The 13,150-nt window shown below is 36.9% G+C and overlaps 1 protein-coding gene across 4 annotated transcripts; it reads right to left on the bottom strand.

Moving 5' to 3' along the window:
* Positions 1-6,912: 6,912 nt before the first annotated feature.
* si:ch211-133n4.6 (uncharacterized protein LOC797776 homolog) lies at positions 6,913-11,846 on the bottom strand. Of its 4 annotated transcripts, XM_047384221.1 has the most exons (10): positions 11,708-11,846; positions 11,156-11,217; positions 11,042-11,068; positions 10,911-10,943; positions 10,310-10,342; positions 8,848-8,880; positions 8,170-8,202; positions 7,961-7,990; positions 7,793-7,834; positions 6,913-7,692 (listed from the first exon to the last, which is right to left on the bottom strand). In XM_047384221.1, the coding sequence occupies exons 1-10, from the start codon at positions 11,719-11,721 to the stop codon at positions 7,481-7,483; spliced, it is 519 nt and encodes a 172-aa protein (XP_047240177.1). In that variant the 5' UTR covers positions 11,722-11,846; the 3' UTR covers positions 6,913-7,480. The 4 variants fall into 4 exon arrangements, with proteins under 4 accessions (XP_047240177.1, XP_047240178.1, XP_047240179.1 ...); XM_047384222.1 differs by lacking the exon at positions 8,848-8,880; XM_047384223.1 differs by lacking the exons at positions 8,848-8,880; positions 10,310-10,342.
* Positions 11,847-13,150: the final 1,304 nt, after the last annotated feature.

Here is a 13,150-nt window from a genome sequence, read left to right as displayed (position 1 = left end):
CTACTGCATATTCCAGCCTTTTTAAGAGAATATTGTGATCGACTGGATCAAATGCAGCACTGAGATCTAACAGAACCAGAACAGACACAAGTCCATTATCTGAGGCTATAAGAATATCATTAGTGACTTTCAGCAGAGCTGTTTCAGTGCTATGATGAGCACTGAAGCCTGACTCTTCAAACAGGTCATTGCTGTGTAAATGCTCATACATTTGATTAGCAACTATTTTCTCAAGAATTTTAGATTAGAATGGAAGATTGGATATAGGTCTGTAATTTATCAAGTCATCTCGATCAAGTGAAGGTTTCTTAATTAAAGGTTTAATTAAAAAACTATAAATGTGAAAGAATGTCTGAAATAAAGTGATTCTACTTTCTTTTTGAAGTATAAGCTGTCAAGTAGAATAAAAAATACTTGTGTCTTTTGTTTCATAGTGTTGTTTCTTACTTGGTTTAGAAAAAAAAAAAATCATAATTCAATCAAAGCTGAAACAAGAGACTCGCTGTGCATAAAATCACACTTTAAATAACAAAGCTTACATATTCTAAATGAGTTACACTGATTTGAGGGTGGTGTTTTTGAAGACCAGAGTAAAATGTATGGTATGTGTGTATTTTCTGCCCAGTGTTTCCTTGTAAGTGCAATCTGATGGGAAATATTTCAACCCACCAAGCGAGAAAAACCACCCTTTCACCAACACAAAGAGACGTGCCAGCAGATCTGCTTCCTGCCTAGGTAGCATTTTTAGCTTTCGTCTTCATGGCTTTCATTTTAGTAGCTTCATTGATTCTTGAATATTGTTAAAAAAGGAATCTGAAACATATTAAAGTTGCTTTCTTTATTTTTGACTTTAGAAACTGTTTTCGGAATAGTTTTGACAGAGCAGGTCACCAGAGGACAAAAAACAGAGAGAGAAAAGGACAGAAATAAATCTGTCAGAGTCTTATTGTTTGTGGCCATTAACGCATGTCAGTGTGTGTGTACTTGTGTGTCGGGCTACGTGTGCATTGGCATCCTAACAGCCTCTAATTAGGTTTCTGTCTCAACTTGGGTGGATGAATTATTTGTGCAACAGCAACTGCTCAAGAGTAGGTTTCAGTTTGAAGCAAAGCTTTAACGTTTAACGTAACACAGCAAGAAAGATGTTTTCTGAATAAAATGTAGAAAGTACAAAGAAAAGGGTGTGAAAATGTAAATTAAAGTTAAACTGTTAGCTTGTGAAGACAGCGTGATTTTAACAGTGGTAGCTCTTTACTGTCTAAACATTTAAATGACTTTAACCAATTTTACATATACATAATGATAAAGTACATTATGATGACATGTTTTATTGTGTATTGGTCCCCCCTTTTGTTGCCAAACAGCTCTGACCTTTTGAAGAATGAACTCCAAAGGACCCCTGAAGAGATACTGATGTTATAGCACCAGGTCATTTAAATCTGGAGAGTTGTGAGGCAGAGCTTCCATGGATTGAACTTGTTTGTCCATCATGTCCCACAGATGCTCAAATGATCAGTTTCCCACAGCCATCAGTGGGTCAACAAGCTAGCCCAAGGTAATCCACCTCCAGTCCTCAAGAGCCACTGTCCTAAAAACGTCTAGATGCTTCCTTATTCCAACACACTTGAATCAAATTAGTTGTGTATAACCAGGCCTCAGGAGAACTTGATGAGATGCTGAGGAGATAATTCAGCCACTTGATTCAAGTGGGTTAGACGCTTCTAAGAGTTGTAGGACATTGGCTTTTGAGGAATGGAAATGGAGACCCTGGATCTAAAGCCAGTGCACATTTTCTGGGCCCTGTGCAACACAGAGACACACATAACAAACTACCATGGTTACACAAACTTATATATCAGAGTGATTTAGAGTGGGCATTTCACTTAGCATTCATATCTTTGAAATAGTACTCAGTAGTATTTAGTAGTTGGTACATGTCAAAATATGAAAGCACCCAAGGTTTTCAAGCAAAACATTGCCCAAAGCATCACACAGGGAGAGAGCTTTGAAGCTGGGGATATTAGAAAATCTGTTTGTCTAAGTATTAAAATTTGAATTTGTAAATTGCCTCTCTGCACCACATACGTCCTAACATATAATTAACTAGATATGACTGATGTCATGACATGGCCCCAAGCTGCCTCTTTGATGTGGGAAACCAAACTGGTTCCTTTATAGAACCAGTTAGAAACTGGCTCTACCTGTAACCTCATCTAAGCACTTGAATCACGGTGATGTAAAACCCCTCCAAGACCACATACTATTCAGTCCTTATCACAGAAATGCTCCATCTTTGCATGACAATTTACATGATATGAGGTTTGATTACTCTGATATCTTGGAAACAAAGAGTAACCAACCTTCTCACTGAAATAACTATCAAGTTTATCACTTGATGGACCTATAATTGTTTTTTGAGACTAAATTGCACTTCTCTTGTAAAGAACTCACAAGAGAGCATATTCAGAGGATCTTCAGTGGGCTTGTGTTGTTTCGAATCATTAACCTGCTGAAGAAGGCAAGGATAGCCATTTTTTCCAGTAATCCAACCAGATCACCTTGTAGGATTCTGGGATGAGGAGTGAGGCGGCCTTAGAAGAAGGATTATTTTGTGTCCAGTGAACCATTTCAGTATTTAAATAGCCATATCTTTTGGATCATTAACTCGCTAAAAGACCCAGAGATGATGAGATTTATATGTCCACGATGCAAAGCACAGGTCCCCTACACCCCTTGAAAGAGTAGTAAGCCCCTGGCATCACAGATCCTCATACTCAATCTTTGTTTCCTGGCAAAATCACCAATTTGTTTTTCCCCAAAACAGCTCAAAGTGAACTTTGGAGATTTGTTTTTGTACCTTCATTAACATACAACTCACTGTGCATGGCAGGAAGGCAAACTTGGATCCTCGTCCAGCCTTGTTTGCCACAGTTCCTGTTCTTTTAAACATTTTAGTTCTTGCCAAGAAAGTTGACATGGGAAAGTTTTGGCAAATAGTTATTTTCTTATAGCCATTTCCTGACTTATTTGAATAGTATCTTTACTTGTCTTTGCCATTTTGAAGAGTGGCCTGAGAAAATGGGCTTTCACATCCCATAATATTTATGTTTTATTTTTGGGGATATAAATAAGTGTGGCAATGGTGTTTTTATTAAGACAATAATTTATTGTTATGACATTGCAATAATTACACATTAGTACACTGTGCAGACTTCCTACCAGTCTGTTGCTACCTTCAATGATAACACACTGCAAGCATGTGGAGAGAGTGGGTTGTTGTTTTTCTGGGATTTTATGCTGTCTTTTCTCTGTAGACTGTTGTTTTGTATCTGCAGCAACAAACTTCAGCCCAACAAGTATGCTCTAACAGACAAAACACCTACTCACACACATACCCAGCTGCACAACTGTGAACAGTGCCAACGTTTTACACTGAGCGCTTTAACCTAAAACGAATCTTACAAGACTTGACCTGTTAAAACATACAATACAACCAGCTGGCATCCCATAAATTAAACCCCAGTCACATTAATTTAGGCTTGATCTGATTGTGTCTATCAGGTCATCACTTGAGGCTTTCTGATCATCCTCCAGGAGGTGCTACTTACCCAAATTATCAATTCACTGGACCCAACAACCTGTCAATTTGAACCTTTACCATCCCAAGTAGCAATAGATCTGTTTATTAAAGCCCCAATAATAATGTACTTAAACCTCAAATCCAAACTTTAAACCTCTTATCAGATTTTCTTTTAGGATTTTTCTGGTCTAATTGATCTTTAAAAACAAGTTTTCAGACTTTAATCCATATAAAATTTTCTGAAAAAACTGTATGTTTTTAAGAAAAATGCTGAAACAAAGTGCATCTTACTTAAATTAGAGAAGGACACGGTAATGGTTTTGTTATTACCACTGAATAAATGTAACTCAGGTCAAACATATCTATATAGCACTATACACACACAAGGTTATTCAGTGTTTAACAGTAAAATATAGCAAAATATGTAAGGAAAAAACGGCATAAAGACAAGCATTCCATTAAAAGAGTAGCAGTAAAATGTGGGCATCACATAAAAAATGGACAATAAAATGTAAATTATAATAAATAGCTGATACTTGATAGGTATGAACTGTGCTAACAATATTTGACCTTTTATAAGAAAGCTACAGTAAATAGTGAACTTTGTGTTTTATTAAAATAAATGCTGCCTCACCTTCCTTTATTCCATATGATCCAAGGGGTCTACATGCTTCATAACTGGCCAGCAGTTCTGAGATACATGTAGACCCAACACCATTAGTGCCTTATAGATCATCAACAGGAATTTGAAACGTGGTATTTACTATCAGTGAGCAGGTGGGCCATCAAGGGCATCTAACAGCATTGTGGTTGACGTGATATTGCTGTGTCTAATCATTTACATTCTTTTAATGTGTCTTTATTAATAAAAAAATGTATTAACTCATAAAAAAGAGTAAATTCTGCAATACCTTTTTCCTTGTTTGGGGTCTGAGGGAGACTAGGGTGCAATAGTCAAACAATATGCATGATTTAGTCTGTGGGATGAATTGTTTAAACTATGATTGCAAACAAGCTTTAGATGAGAAGTGAACCTGAATACATCTTGTTATGAGGTGTTGCTCACTATTTCACCACCTTGCAACTTGTTCTTCTAGTTTGTTATTCGTACCAATGCATACCATGCAACACGGTATACATAATAATTCAGTCAATGTTCATAAACTGTATAGATGAAGTAAGAAAATTTTTTTATTTCTTCAATGTTATAAAGGAACAAAGAAAGATAAACGTTAAAACATTAGGGAAAGTCCCTTCACTGCCTCTTCCTCAGCGTGTCTCTGTAGATCATTAATAGATGCAGCCAATGAACAGCTTTCCTGGCTCAGAGATGTAATCAGCGATGTCTACAGTTGCAGCACAGTTGGGTCTGAACATGAGCAGGACTCCTTGAATCAATCAAGCACTTATTGTAAGGTGCTTCTTCTAAAAAAATGCTTGTTGTAGTTTCTGTGTGTGTGCGTGTGTGTGTGTGTGTGTGTGTGTGTGTGTGTGTGTGTGTGTGTGTGTGTGTGTGTGTGTGCGTGCGTGCAATGGCTTTTTACAGTGTTCAACAATGAGGAAAGAGGAAAGGATCATCAGTGGGACCCTTTATGAGGTTCCTTGAGACGACATTGTTGTAAATAAGCGCCGTTTAACTAAATAATCTGAACTGAAACTATCTGTGTAGTTATGCTGCTATAGGCTTAGGCTGCTGGAGGACATAATGACCACTTTCACCCTCTTCACTACATTCTCACACTAGTCTCCAATTTTGCATTATTTGCTGTTATTTCAGCTTTTAACCTTGTTCTCTCTTTTCTCTTCCTAGAAGCTACACCTGGCCTGGCTCTGTGTCTACCTGTGACACCTTTCTGGAGAGGGGAATTATCCGAGCTTCTGCTGGCAACAACTTAATGCTCACCCTCTACCAATGATCCACATGACCCTGTCTTTTAGTGTTTAACCCTTTCTCTCTCCTAGACATGGCTACTGACTGAGCTTCTACTGTGACTAACTCTATGTGCTCTCTTTCAGACTCTAACCTTGAAAACTGGCTCAGAGTTTATCTGTTCGTTCTTTCTAGGTGAAACGATTAAAGGAGCTACATCCATTAACATTTACTTTTCCTTCCCATAGAAAGTACTCCTAGATCAGTGCTTCTTTGTTCTCTTTGTGTCTCTGCTCTGTTCTCTCAAACCCCCAGTCGGTCGTGGCAGATGGCCGCTCACACTGAGCCTGGTTCTGGTTCTGCTGGAGGTTTCTTCCTGTTAAAAGGGAGTTTTTCCTCTCCACTGTCGCTACATGCATGCTCAGTATGAGGGATTGCTGCAAAGTCAACGCCAGTGACTGTCCACTGTCTCTACATGCTCATCCAGGAGGAGGGAATGCTGCAAGTCACTGACTGGATGCAATCTGCTGGGTTTCCTTAGACAGAAAAACGTTTTATCGAATTTGAATAAATAACTGAATCTAATTGCACTGTTCAATGATTAGGATTAATAGGAATGTATGAACCTGACTTTGTGAAGAGCCTTGAGACGACATGTGTTGTGAATTGGTGCTATATAAATAAACTGAAACTGAATTGAATTATGATCCTTCGGTGTTTGTGTTTTGATCATTTTCTTGCTGTTTATTTTGGTTACTGAGGTCTTGACATATTCAGTTTTTATTATTGCCATCAGTGTTTTTCGACATAAGTTCATTCCTTTGTGTTTAGTTTGTTATTTTTATTATTATTTCCTGTGTTCATCATTCTCTTATGTTAGTTTCAGAGCTTTTTCCTTTTGGTTTGTAGATCCTTTTTAGTTGTAGTTCAGCTCCCTCTGTGTTAATTAGTCTCGCTCCTCAGTTTACCTGCTTTCATTCTGCCACAGTTGTTCCACATCCCCTCTGATTAGCTCATCTGGTTCCTTTGTCATTTTCCATCCTTGCTTCAATATTTAAGCTCCCAAGTTTTCATTGTTCCTTGCTGGTTTCGTCCGTTACACTGCCTGTCCTCCATGCCCTGTTTGCCCTCTTCAAGATCTGTAGGTTTTCTGTTTCATTGTTAAAAATCTTTTTCCATGTTCATCCCGAGGTCCTGTCTGTATTTTGGTCCAACTCACAAACTACAAAACATGACATGAGTCCAATCAGCTGTTTTTAGTTCAACACAGCTCTGATATTAACATCGAAGAGTTCCGATTCAAACTTTCCTGAAGAGTGTTTTTAAGAACTGGGACCAACAGCAAGGGAATTGGTGTATTTTGTTTTTTAAAGACACAACATACACTCATCTGATTTTTATTACAGCTCATTCTTCTGTCCTTCCATTTTACAACACATAATAATCTGTTTCCAACAGGATGAAAAGTTCTGTTTACCTTTATTAAAATATGATACAAGGAACAAAAGATGGAAGCGACATGTTTAAATGTTTCATAGCATACATAAGAATACAAATAATAAAAAAATGTTTATTGATTTAATACTCTGAGGTCTGCTGGAGTCCAGAGGCCGAAATCCTTATTTATAAGGTTAAAATATATCAGGGTCCAGAGAGTCTCTGAAACAACAAGCCCTAATGCTGAATTTAAAGTGTCACAAAGCATTTTTCTTAGTTATATCATCTGTAGTTACTATCGGCTTTAAAACCAAACGCATGAAAAAGTTAATCCATTCATGCTTCACAGCTGTGATTAAAGCGACATGTTTGTTCCAGAAACATCTGACTGAGGTCTGTGTTTGTTCAAATATAACTGTCCTAGGAAACTGAATAATTCAGCTGGTTCTTAACTTTTGAGAATGAAGGTGAACATAAACCCAAGCACCAAATGTTTCCCCTTCATTGTTCAAAGCAGTACATCAGTTTCTGAATGAATCTGTGGGGTATAGATTATATATTTGAAGGTCATTTTACGGGTTTGGTGAATTTGATTATATCTGGCGGTGGTTGGTTCTGGATCGTCTCTTGGACGACCGGGTCTTCGGCAAAGTTTTCGGCTGGGGGGCGACTGGCTGAGGCAGGAGGGCAGGGACCTGAACGATGTGGGCGGGGCTCTGGTTGGCGTGGGCGGAGCTTGGAGGTTTGGCTGAACGAGAGTTGAACTTTTTCTTTGCTCCTTCTTCCGAATCATTGCCTTCATCCTCTGTTAGAAAAAAAGAACGTAGATAAATCAAAAATGTCAAGGTAAAAATATAGTAAGAAGGACAGTTTAAATCTGTTTATGTTCAGTGTACACATCTCACCATCCTCTTCCTCTGCACTGCTTAGGGCAGCTGCAGCTGGCTCTGAAATCACACAGTTAATCAATCAATTAATCACTCAATCATAAAACTATGAATACAATCAGATTTAATGGTCTATTAATGTTCAATTTTTAAAACTAAATAACAACAAAGGAAGGCGGCTCATACCAGGAGCGGCAACTTGTTCTCCTGCTGGAGCTGAATAAAGGACACATAAACATTTTTTGAATGGATAAATAAACAAATCAATAGTTTTGTAATCCCAAGGTGATGTTTTAGGTGTAAGGACTGAACAAATTTATAGAACTCTGGTTAGATGTATAGATCGACTGAGTGTAACTATATCCATGTTGTAAAATGGAGGGAAATGGTCTTACTGTCTGCTGTCTCTGAACTGGTGATCCTGGGGTCTGAAACCCATCAACAAATCAGAAAGAAAAACAGTTAAACTGGTAAATATGTCAATTATGGTTCTGTGTATGGTTGCACCCCATTTAATAACAAAATACTGTAATTTCATCCCTTCCTGCTTTCATTTCTTGCCTCTCCACAAACCCTTTTGTACCAGTGTATTTATACTACTGCATATCAGTTTATATATCTTTTCAGTTAATTACTTTGATGAATTATGGAGAGAAAATATTATAGAAATGCTCAAATCTTACCGATAACTCAATTCAACTGTATACTACTTTCTGAAAAATGTTGCATTATACCCTTTTTTCATTTATTTCTGTTCTGATCCCCCTTTTGGCGGGTTAACTATTATGACTCCTGAAATGTGTAATTTATTGGAGTCACATAAACACCAATCTCAAGAGCAGACCATGAGTAGATTTTAAAGTTACTTAAGTCATTAGTGTTCAAAGCAAGGTTAAAAAAACATCCCCTTGGCAGGTACATATTAAACTTTTCTAGGTACAACCAACACTACAAAGGTATGAAATGCTGAAGGGGCGAAATGACAGCACCTCTGATTTATAGCATCAGTAATCTTTTCCATTAATGTTACACCAGGAGACAAAAATTGCTTTGTTTTAAATCATTTTCCATACCCGATGGTCCTCCTGCGTAATACTGGGATTCATCTGGAACATGTAATTTTAGGAAAAATGTTACATATACCTACTACATGTTAATGTAAATCTGAAAATGTTTACCAGTCCAAAAAATTTACTTTCAGATTGTGCAAAAAACTTCAGGAGGAAATATTTACTGTTGATTCACTGCACAGCCAAGGAGACCACAGTTCAAGAAAAAATAAATCCTTGTTAGTTTATACAACAAATCCAGAGATTTGGTTGAATGTGGCAGTGCCCAGAATGGTGAGGTCTGTTAGAGACTTCCTGATCATTAAGTCTTACCTTAATGCAACCTCTAGTGTTGGAAATTAACCATTTTTTATTTTCTCATTGAGCATATTTATGCTTCTTATACAAATTTCAGTGCGGCTGCTTTTTATGGGAGTGAAACAAATTAAATAAATCCCGTTTGAGCACAAGTTTGTGTTGTTGAACAACTCTCGATTAACAATTTCACCATTCAAATTTTGTATAACATTTTACAAAAAGATAAGGCGTCTTGTGATTTTGAATTATTATTGTTATTTTTACTTACTTAATTACTTTAAGAATTGAAACTTACTTTCTGTTGTTGATATTTTTTATTAGAAAAAGTAAATATCTTTGTGTTGTCCTTGAATTATTTCCATAATTTTAAGTAGATATGTTGTGACAGCACACCCAAAAAGCAGATGTGTTTTAAATTATGTTTTTAAACTTGCTGTTTAAGGTCCAATTCGATTTTTGTCTCCAGCCATCGTGGAAATATTTTTACTTTGGCTACAAAGCGTTCTTACCACATTAAAAGTTATTAAATAAAACTTGACAAACTGCTAGTACCCCCAACAACTTAATCAGTAAAAACAGAAACAAATAAGTTCTCACTATTCTCCAATTGTTCAACTGCCACACAGAGGCCTGACTAGACTCTGTCCTTCTTTATAACAGCTGTCCTACAATTCAAATGACCACAGGGTTTTTATTTTTAAATACAGATGTTTTTAAAAGATTTCCAAGGAAAACCTTTTTCTTTGCTGCCTGTAATTTCTGAACGGGATCTTTAAACTGCAGGAGGCCAAAAGAATATGTTAGTACTTCTGGTTCCATCTTGTGGTAGTGGTATGATAGAGCTGATTGGATCCAGGCATCTTGGTTTTTGTATAACTATTCAATAATAATCACAGTGATAAATTGTTTGCACCGTGTACCACTTTTTGATTTTATTACATTTGTCCAAAAGTGATGTCTATACCCAATGTTTTCCATGTAGTTATTACATTTTACAGCTATTTATGGTTTGATATTACCTCAGTAGTTTGTCTCCAGAACTCAGGAAACAAAGGATGATATTGTTGCCCTTCCTTTTAATCATCCCAGTGCATTTACTTTGAAATTTTAGAAAGAGCTATTATATTCATAAACTGATTAAATGAGCAAATGTGTCTCAAAATCTTACCAGTCTGGTCAGGAGAGACAATGTTCATGCTCTCTGAAACATCAAGAACAACAGTTCAGTGGCATCCTTAGTTGTTAAACTCAACAATGACGAAACTAGTGTTGCACTGTAGACTGCAGGTGGTGCTCAGTGGGAGTCCTCGCCTGAATCATCAGTTTACATGTAAATTAATTCATTTTAATCTTTTACCTTACAAAAAGTTTGTTTCTCTCCAAGAACAGTTTGTATCTTTTAAAGTTTTTTTTACTTTGCAGTGATTTGAAAGGAACCAGACTTTTAAATTGTCTTAATGCTTGCTGAAAATATGTTTAGAAATGAACCTGTCCTTCACTTTAATGTAAGATTTGTCAATATGCCGATGATAAACAACAGTGTATTTAAGTTGTCGTATACAGTGACTTACAGTATGGATACGTGTGGTTAAAAGAAATTCAAAAAAGTTTATCAAAAGAGATTTTAACCTTAGTCACATGTTTGAATTATAAACTTTAAGCTTACTTTTATTTTAGTATTTTAATTTATTTATTCTTTTGTTTAAGTAAGCATTCACTATCCAAAACTAAACCTTCGAGATTCTTCAGGCCAACAGTTTGTTACTGACCTGTTGGAGCTTCATCAGACAATGAATCTTTATCTAACAAACAAGTGAGAAATAGACATGTTCAAGTCAATTCATTACAGTTTTATTACACTTTATATGGTAGCAGTGAGAGAAATCTGGATGATTTTTACCTGTTGATATGGCTTGACTTCCCACATCTGAAATTATAAAACAGTATTTTTACGAATGTGATTTAAACAGAAGTGTTTAACTTGTATTTTTAATTACATCGAATGCAGTCTTACCACTGGTGTCGAAGTCTCCCTTCACAAGCAGGACAAACAGAGAGAACAGAAGAATAACTTTCCTGCAACACAAGCACAATATTTAGGCTGAGGAGCAGCTTTTCTACTGCTTTATAACCGTTTATGGGAAACATTATTTCAGTCTGAGGGATTGAAAAAAATATTGTTTTTCATAAAGATAATAAGATAGCAAGAAAAATATACCATTAAACAAATTAGATGTTTGACAGATCCACAAAAACTGTAAATCATACTGAGAATGCATCTATATTATCACAATACAGTGGGATAGCATAAGAAAGTTATCTGACTATCAAAAAACGTAAGCTTGTAAACCAGGATAAAAGAATAGCTCCAAAGAACTGGCCTTAACAAAAGTCAAGAAGTTTCTCTTAAAGACACTTTTACAGACCTCCCTGCTTATTTGGACCTGTTGCTATCACTGAAGTTTGCTGACTGTGTCTTTACAGAGCTGTACATTAGTGCTTCCAGTCCTGTGTGCATTTTACAGTGCTATGAGACAAAAGTACAAATAACAGAGCATCAACATACCTGGTGAGCATCATGCTTTGAGGTCAGATGGGTCCCTGATGGGTGCGACAGGTAGGCAGGCAGCTGAAAAGCTTAGGTTAGCAGACAGAAAAGTGTTACACTACTTCAGTATTGCACTGCAGGAATCTTCTGACTCTGAGCGCCTGCCAGCGGTTTATATATCGGCCTAAATGTCACCTGGAGAGAGGACGGACCAACATGCGTGCTTATTTGTGTGTATGTGTTAGTATATTATGCATGTGTGGTTTTGTGTGTGAGTGTGGGCTTTGGGTTTCTGTGTTAATGCTAACTGAAGGAGCTGAAGAAGACTTATACATGTAGGCTCCCCAATATCAGTGAGGACTGTGTCTAACTTAATTTCATGAACTAAAAAAATGGAGAATCTGGAATCGTTGTATGAATTTAACAATGTGATGATACTACAATGATTACAAAAATATTTCTTGAAGAAGTTTTTGTTTGTCTGGAAAATTTTATTATTAGTACTGTCATTTAACAAATCTTACAGTCAAAAACATAACACTGATTAATGGTGAAATAAACCTTCCATGACATAGACTTTTTCATATTTTGTAGAATGTGTTTTGTATATTTTGAGTTAATAATAAAAAAATGACATGATGGAGATTTTCTTGGTGTTGCACTAAATCAAAGCTCATTGTAAAACACTTCAACTGAGGGGCAAGTCACACAGCCACAGTGTCTGTGGAATTTCCTGGCGTCCTCACAGTTCAGGGAATCCCCCTCGAACAAACACACTCAGTGTGGACTCTGGCAGCTTGAGTTTCACCGACTCAGATCCTCTGATAGAACCTGAAGAACAATCAGAGCAGAACAACAATACCTCACGTGGAACCAGATCCACTATGGGCCCAAAGCTCTATAGACTGAGGATAGCGCAGATTGGATCCGCAGTTTGACCAGAGAAAGCGATCATTGTTGTTGAAACCCGTGAATTACTTAATCAACCACCAAACGTACAGCTTGGCGCATGCAGATGTTTATCCATTTTCTTTAAGTTTCTGTTGATTTTCAATCACAAAAACATTCAGTCAGGTTATTCACATTTAACTGAATTGATGTAATAGTTGCTGTATACCAACTCTAATCGAGTAGTTTAATAAACTGGGCATCCACCAAAGAAACACTGATGGCACAAGTTTACTAGTTACCCCTAATAATCTACCTTCAGTTCAGGTCAAGTTGAAATCTTCCTGGCACGTACCATTTACCTCAGGAGTGAATGACGTCACATCTGTTCCCAGGTCAAGTCGGAAAACCAGTGGGATTTTCAAATGTTTGTGCTTAGTCACAAGGCTAACTAAGATTAGCAACACAAGCTGATAACATTACACTTCTCTGCAGTGTATGTAATCAAACACTTGGAGTTGGAACCGTGGCTCTGGTGATTTGTGCTGTTGACTCACAGCTCAAAGGTCAACA

Source organism: Girardinichthys multiradiatus, chromosome 13, assembly GCF_021462225.1.
Source record: "Girardinichthys multiradiatus isolate DD_20200921_A chromosome 13, DD_fGirMul_XY1, whole genome shotgun sequence".
NCBI classification, from domain to species: domain Eukaryota; kingdom Metazoa; phylum Chordata; class Actinopteri; order Cyprinodontiformes; family Goodeidae; genus Girardinichthys; species Girardinichthys multiradiatus.
Note: the sequence above shows the minus strand (reverse complement) of the source record. Positions and strands in the feature narration are given on the sequence as shown.

Excerpts from the sequence above, each read along its gene's own strand:
- si:ch211-133n4.6 (XM_047384221.1), bottom strand. Across the intron at positions 10,343-10,910 it reads GTCTGATGAAGCTCCAACAG|AGAGCATGAACATTGTCTCT; the intron begins GTCAGTAACAAA and ends TTGATGTTTCAG. Across the intron at positions 7,693-7,792 it reads CAGTGCAGAGGAAGAGGATG|AGGATGAAGGCAATGATTCG; the intron begins GTGAGATGTGTA and ends TTTTTCTAACAG.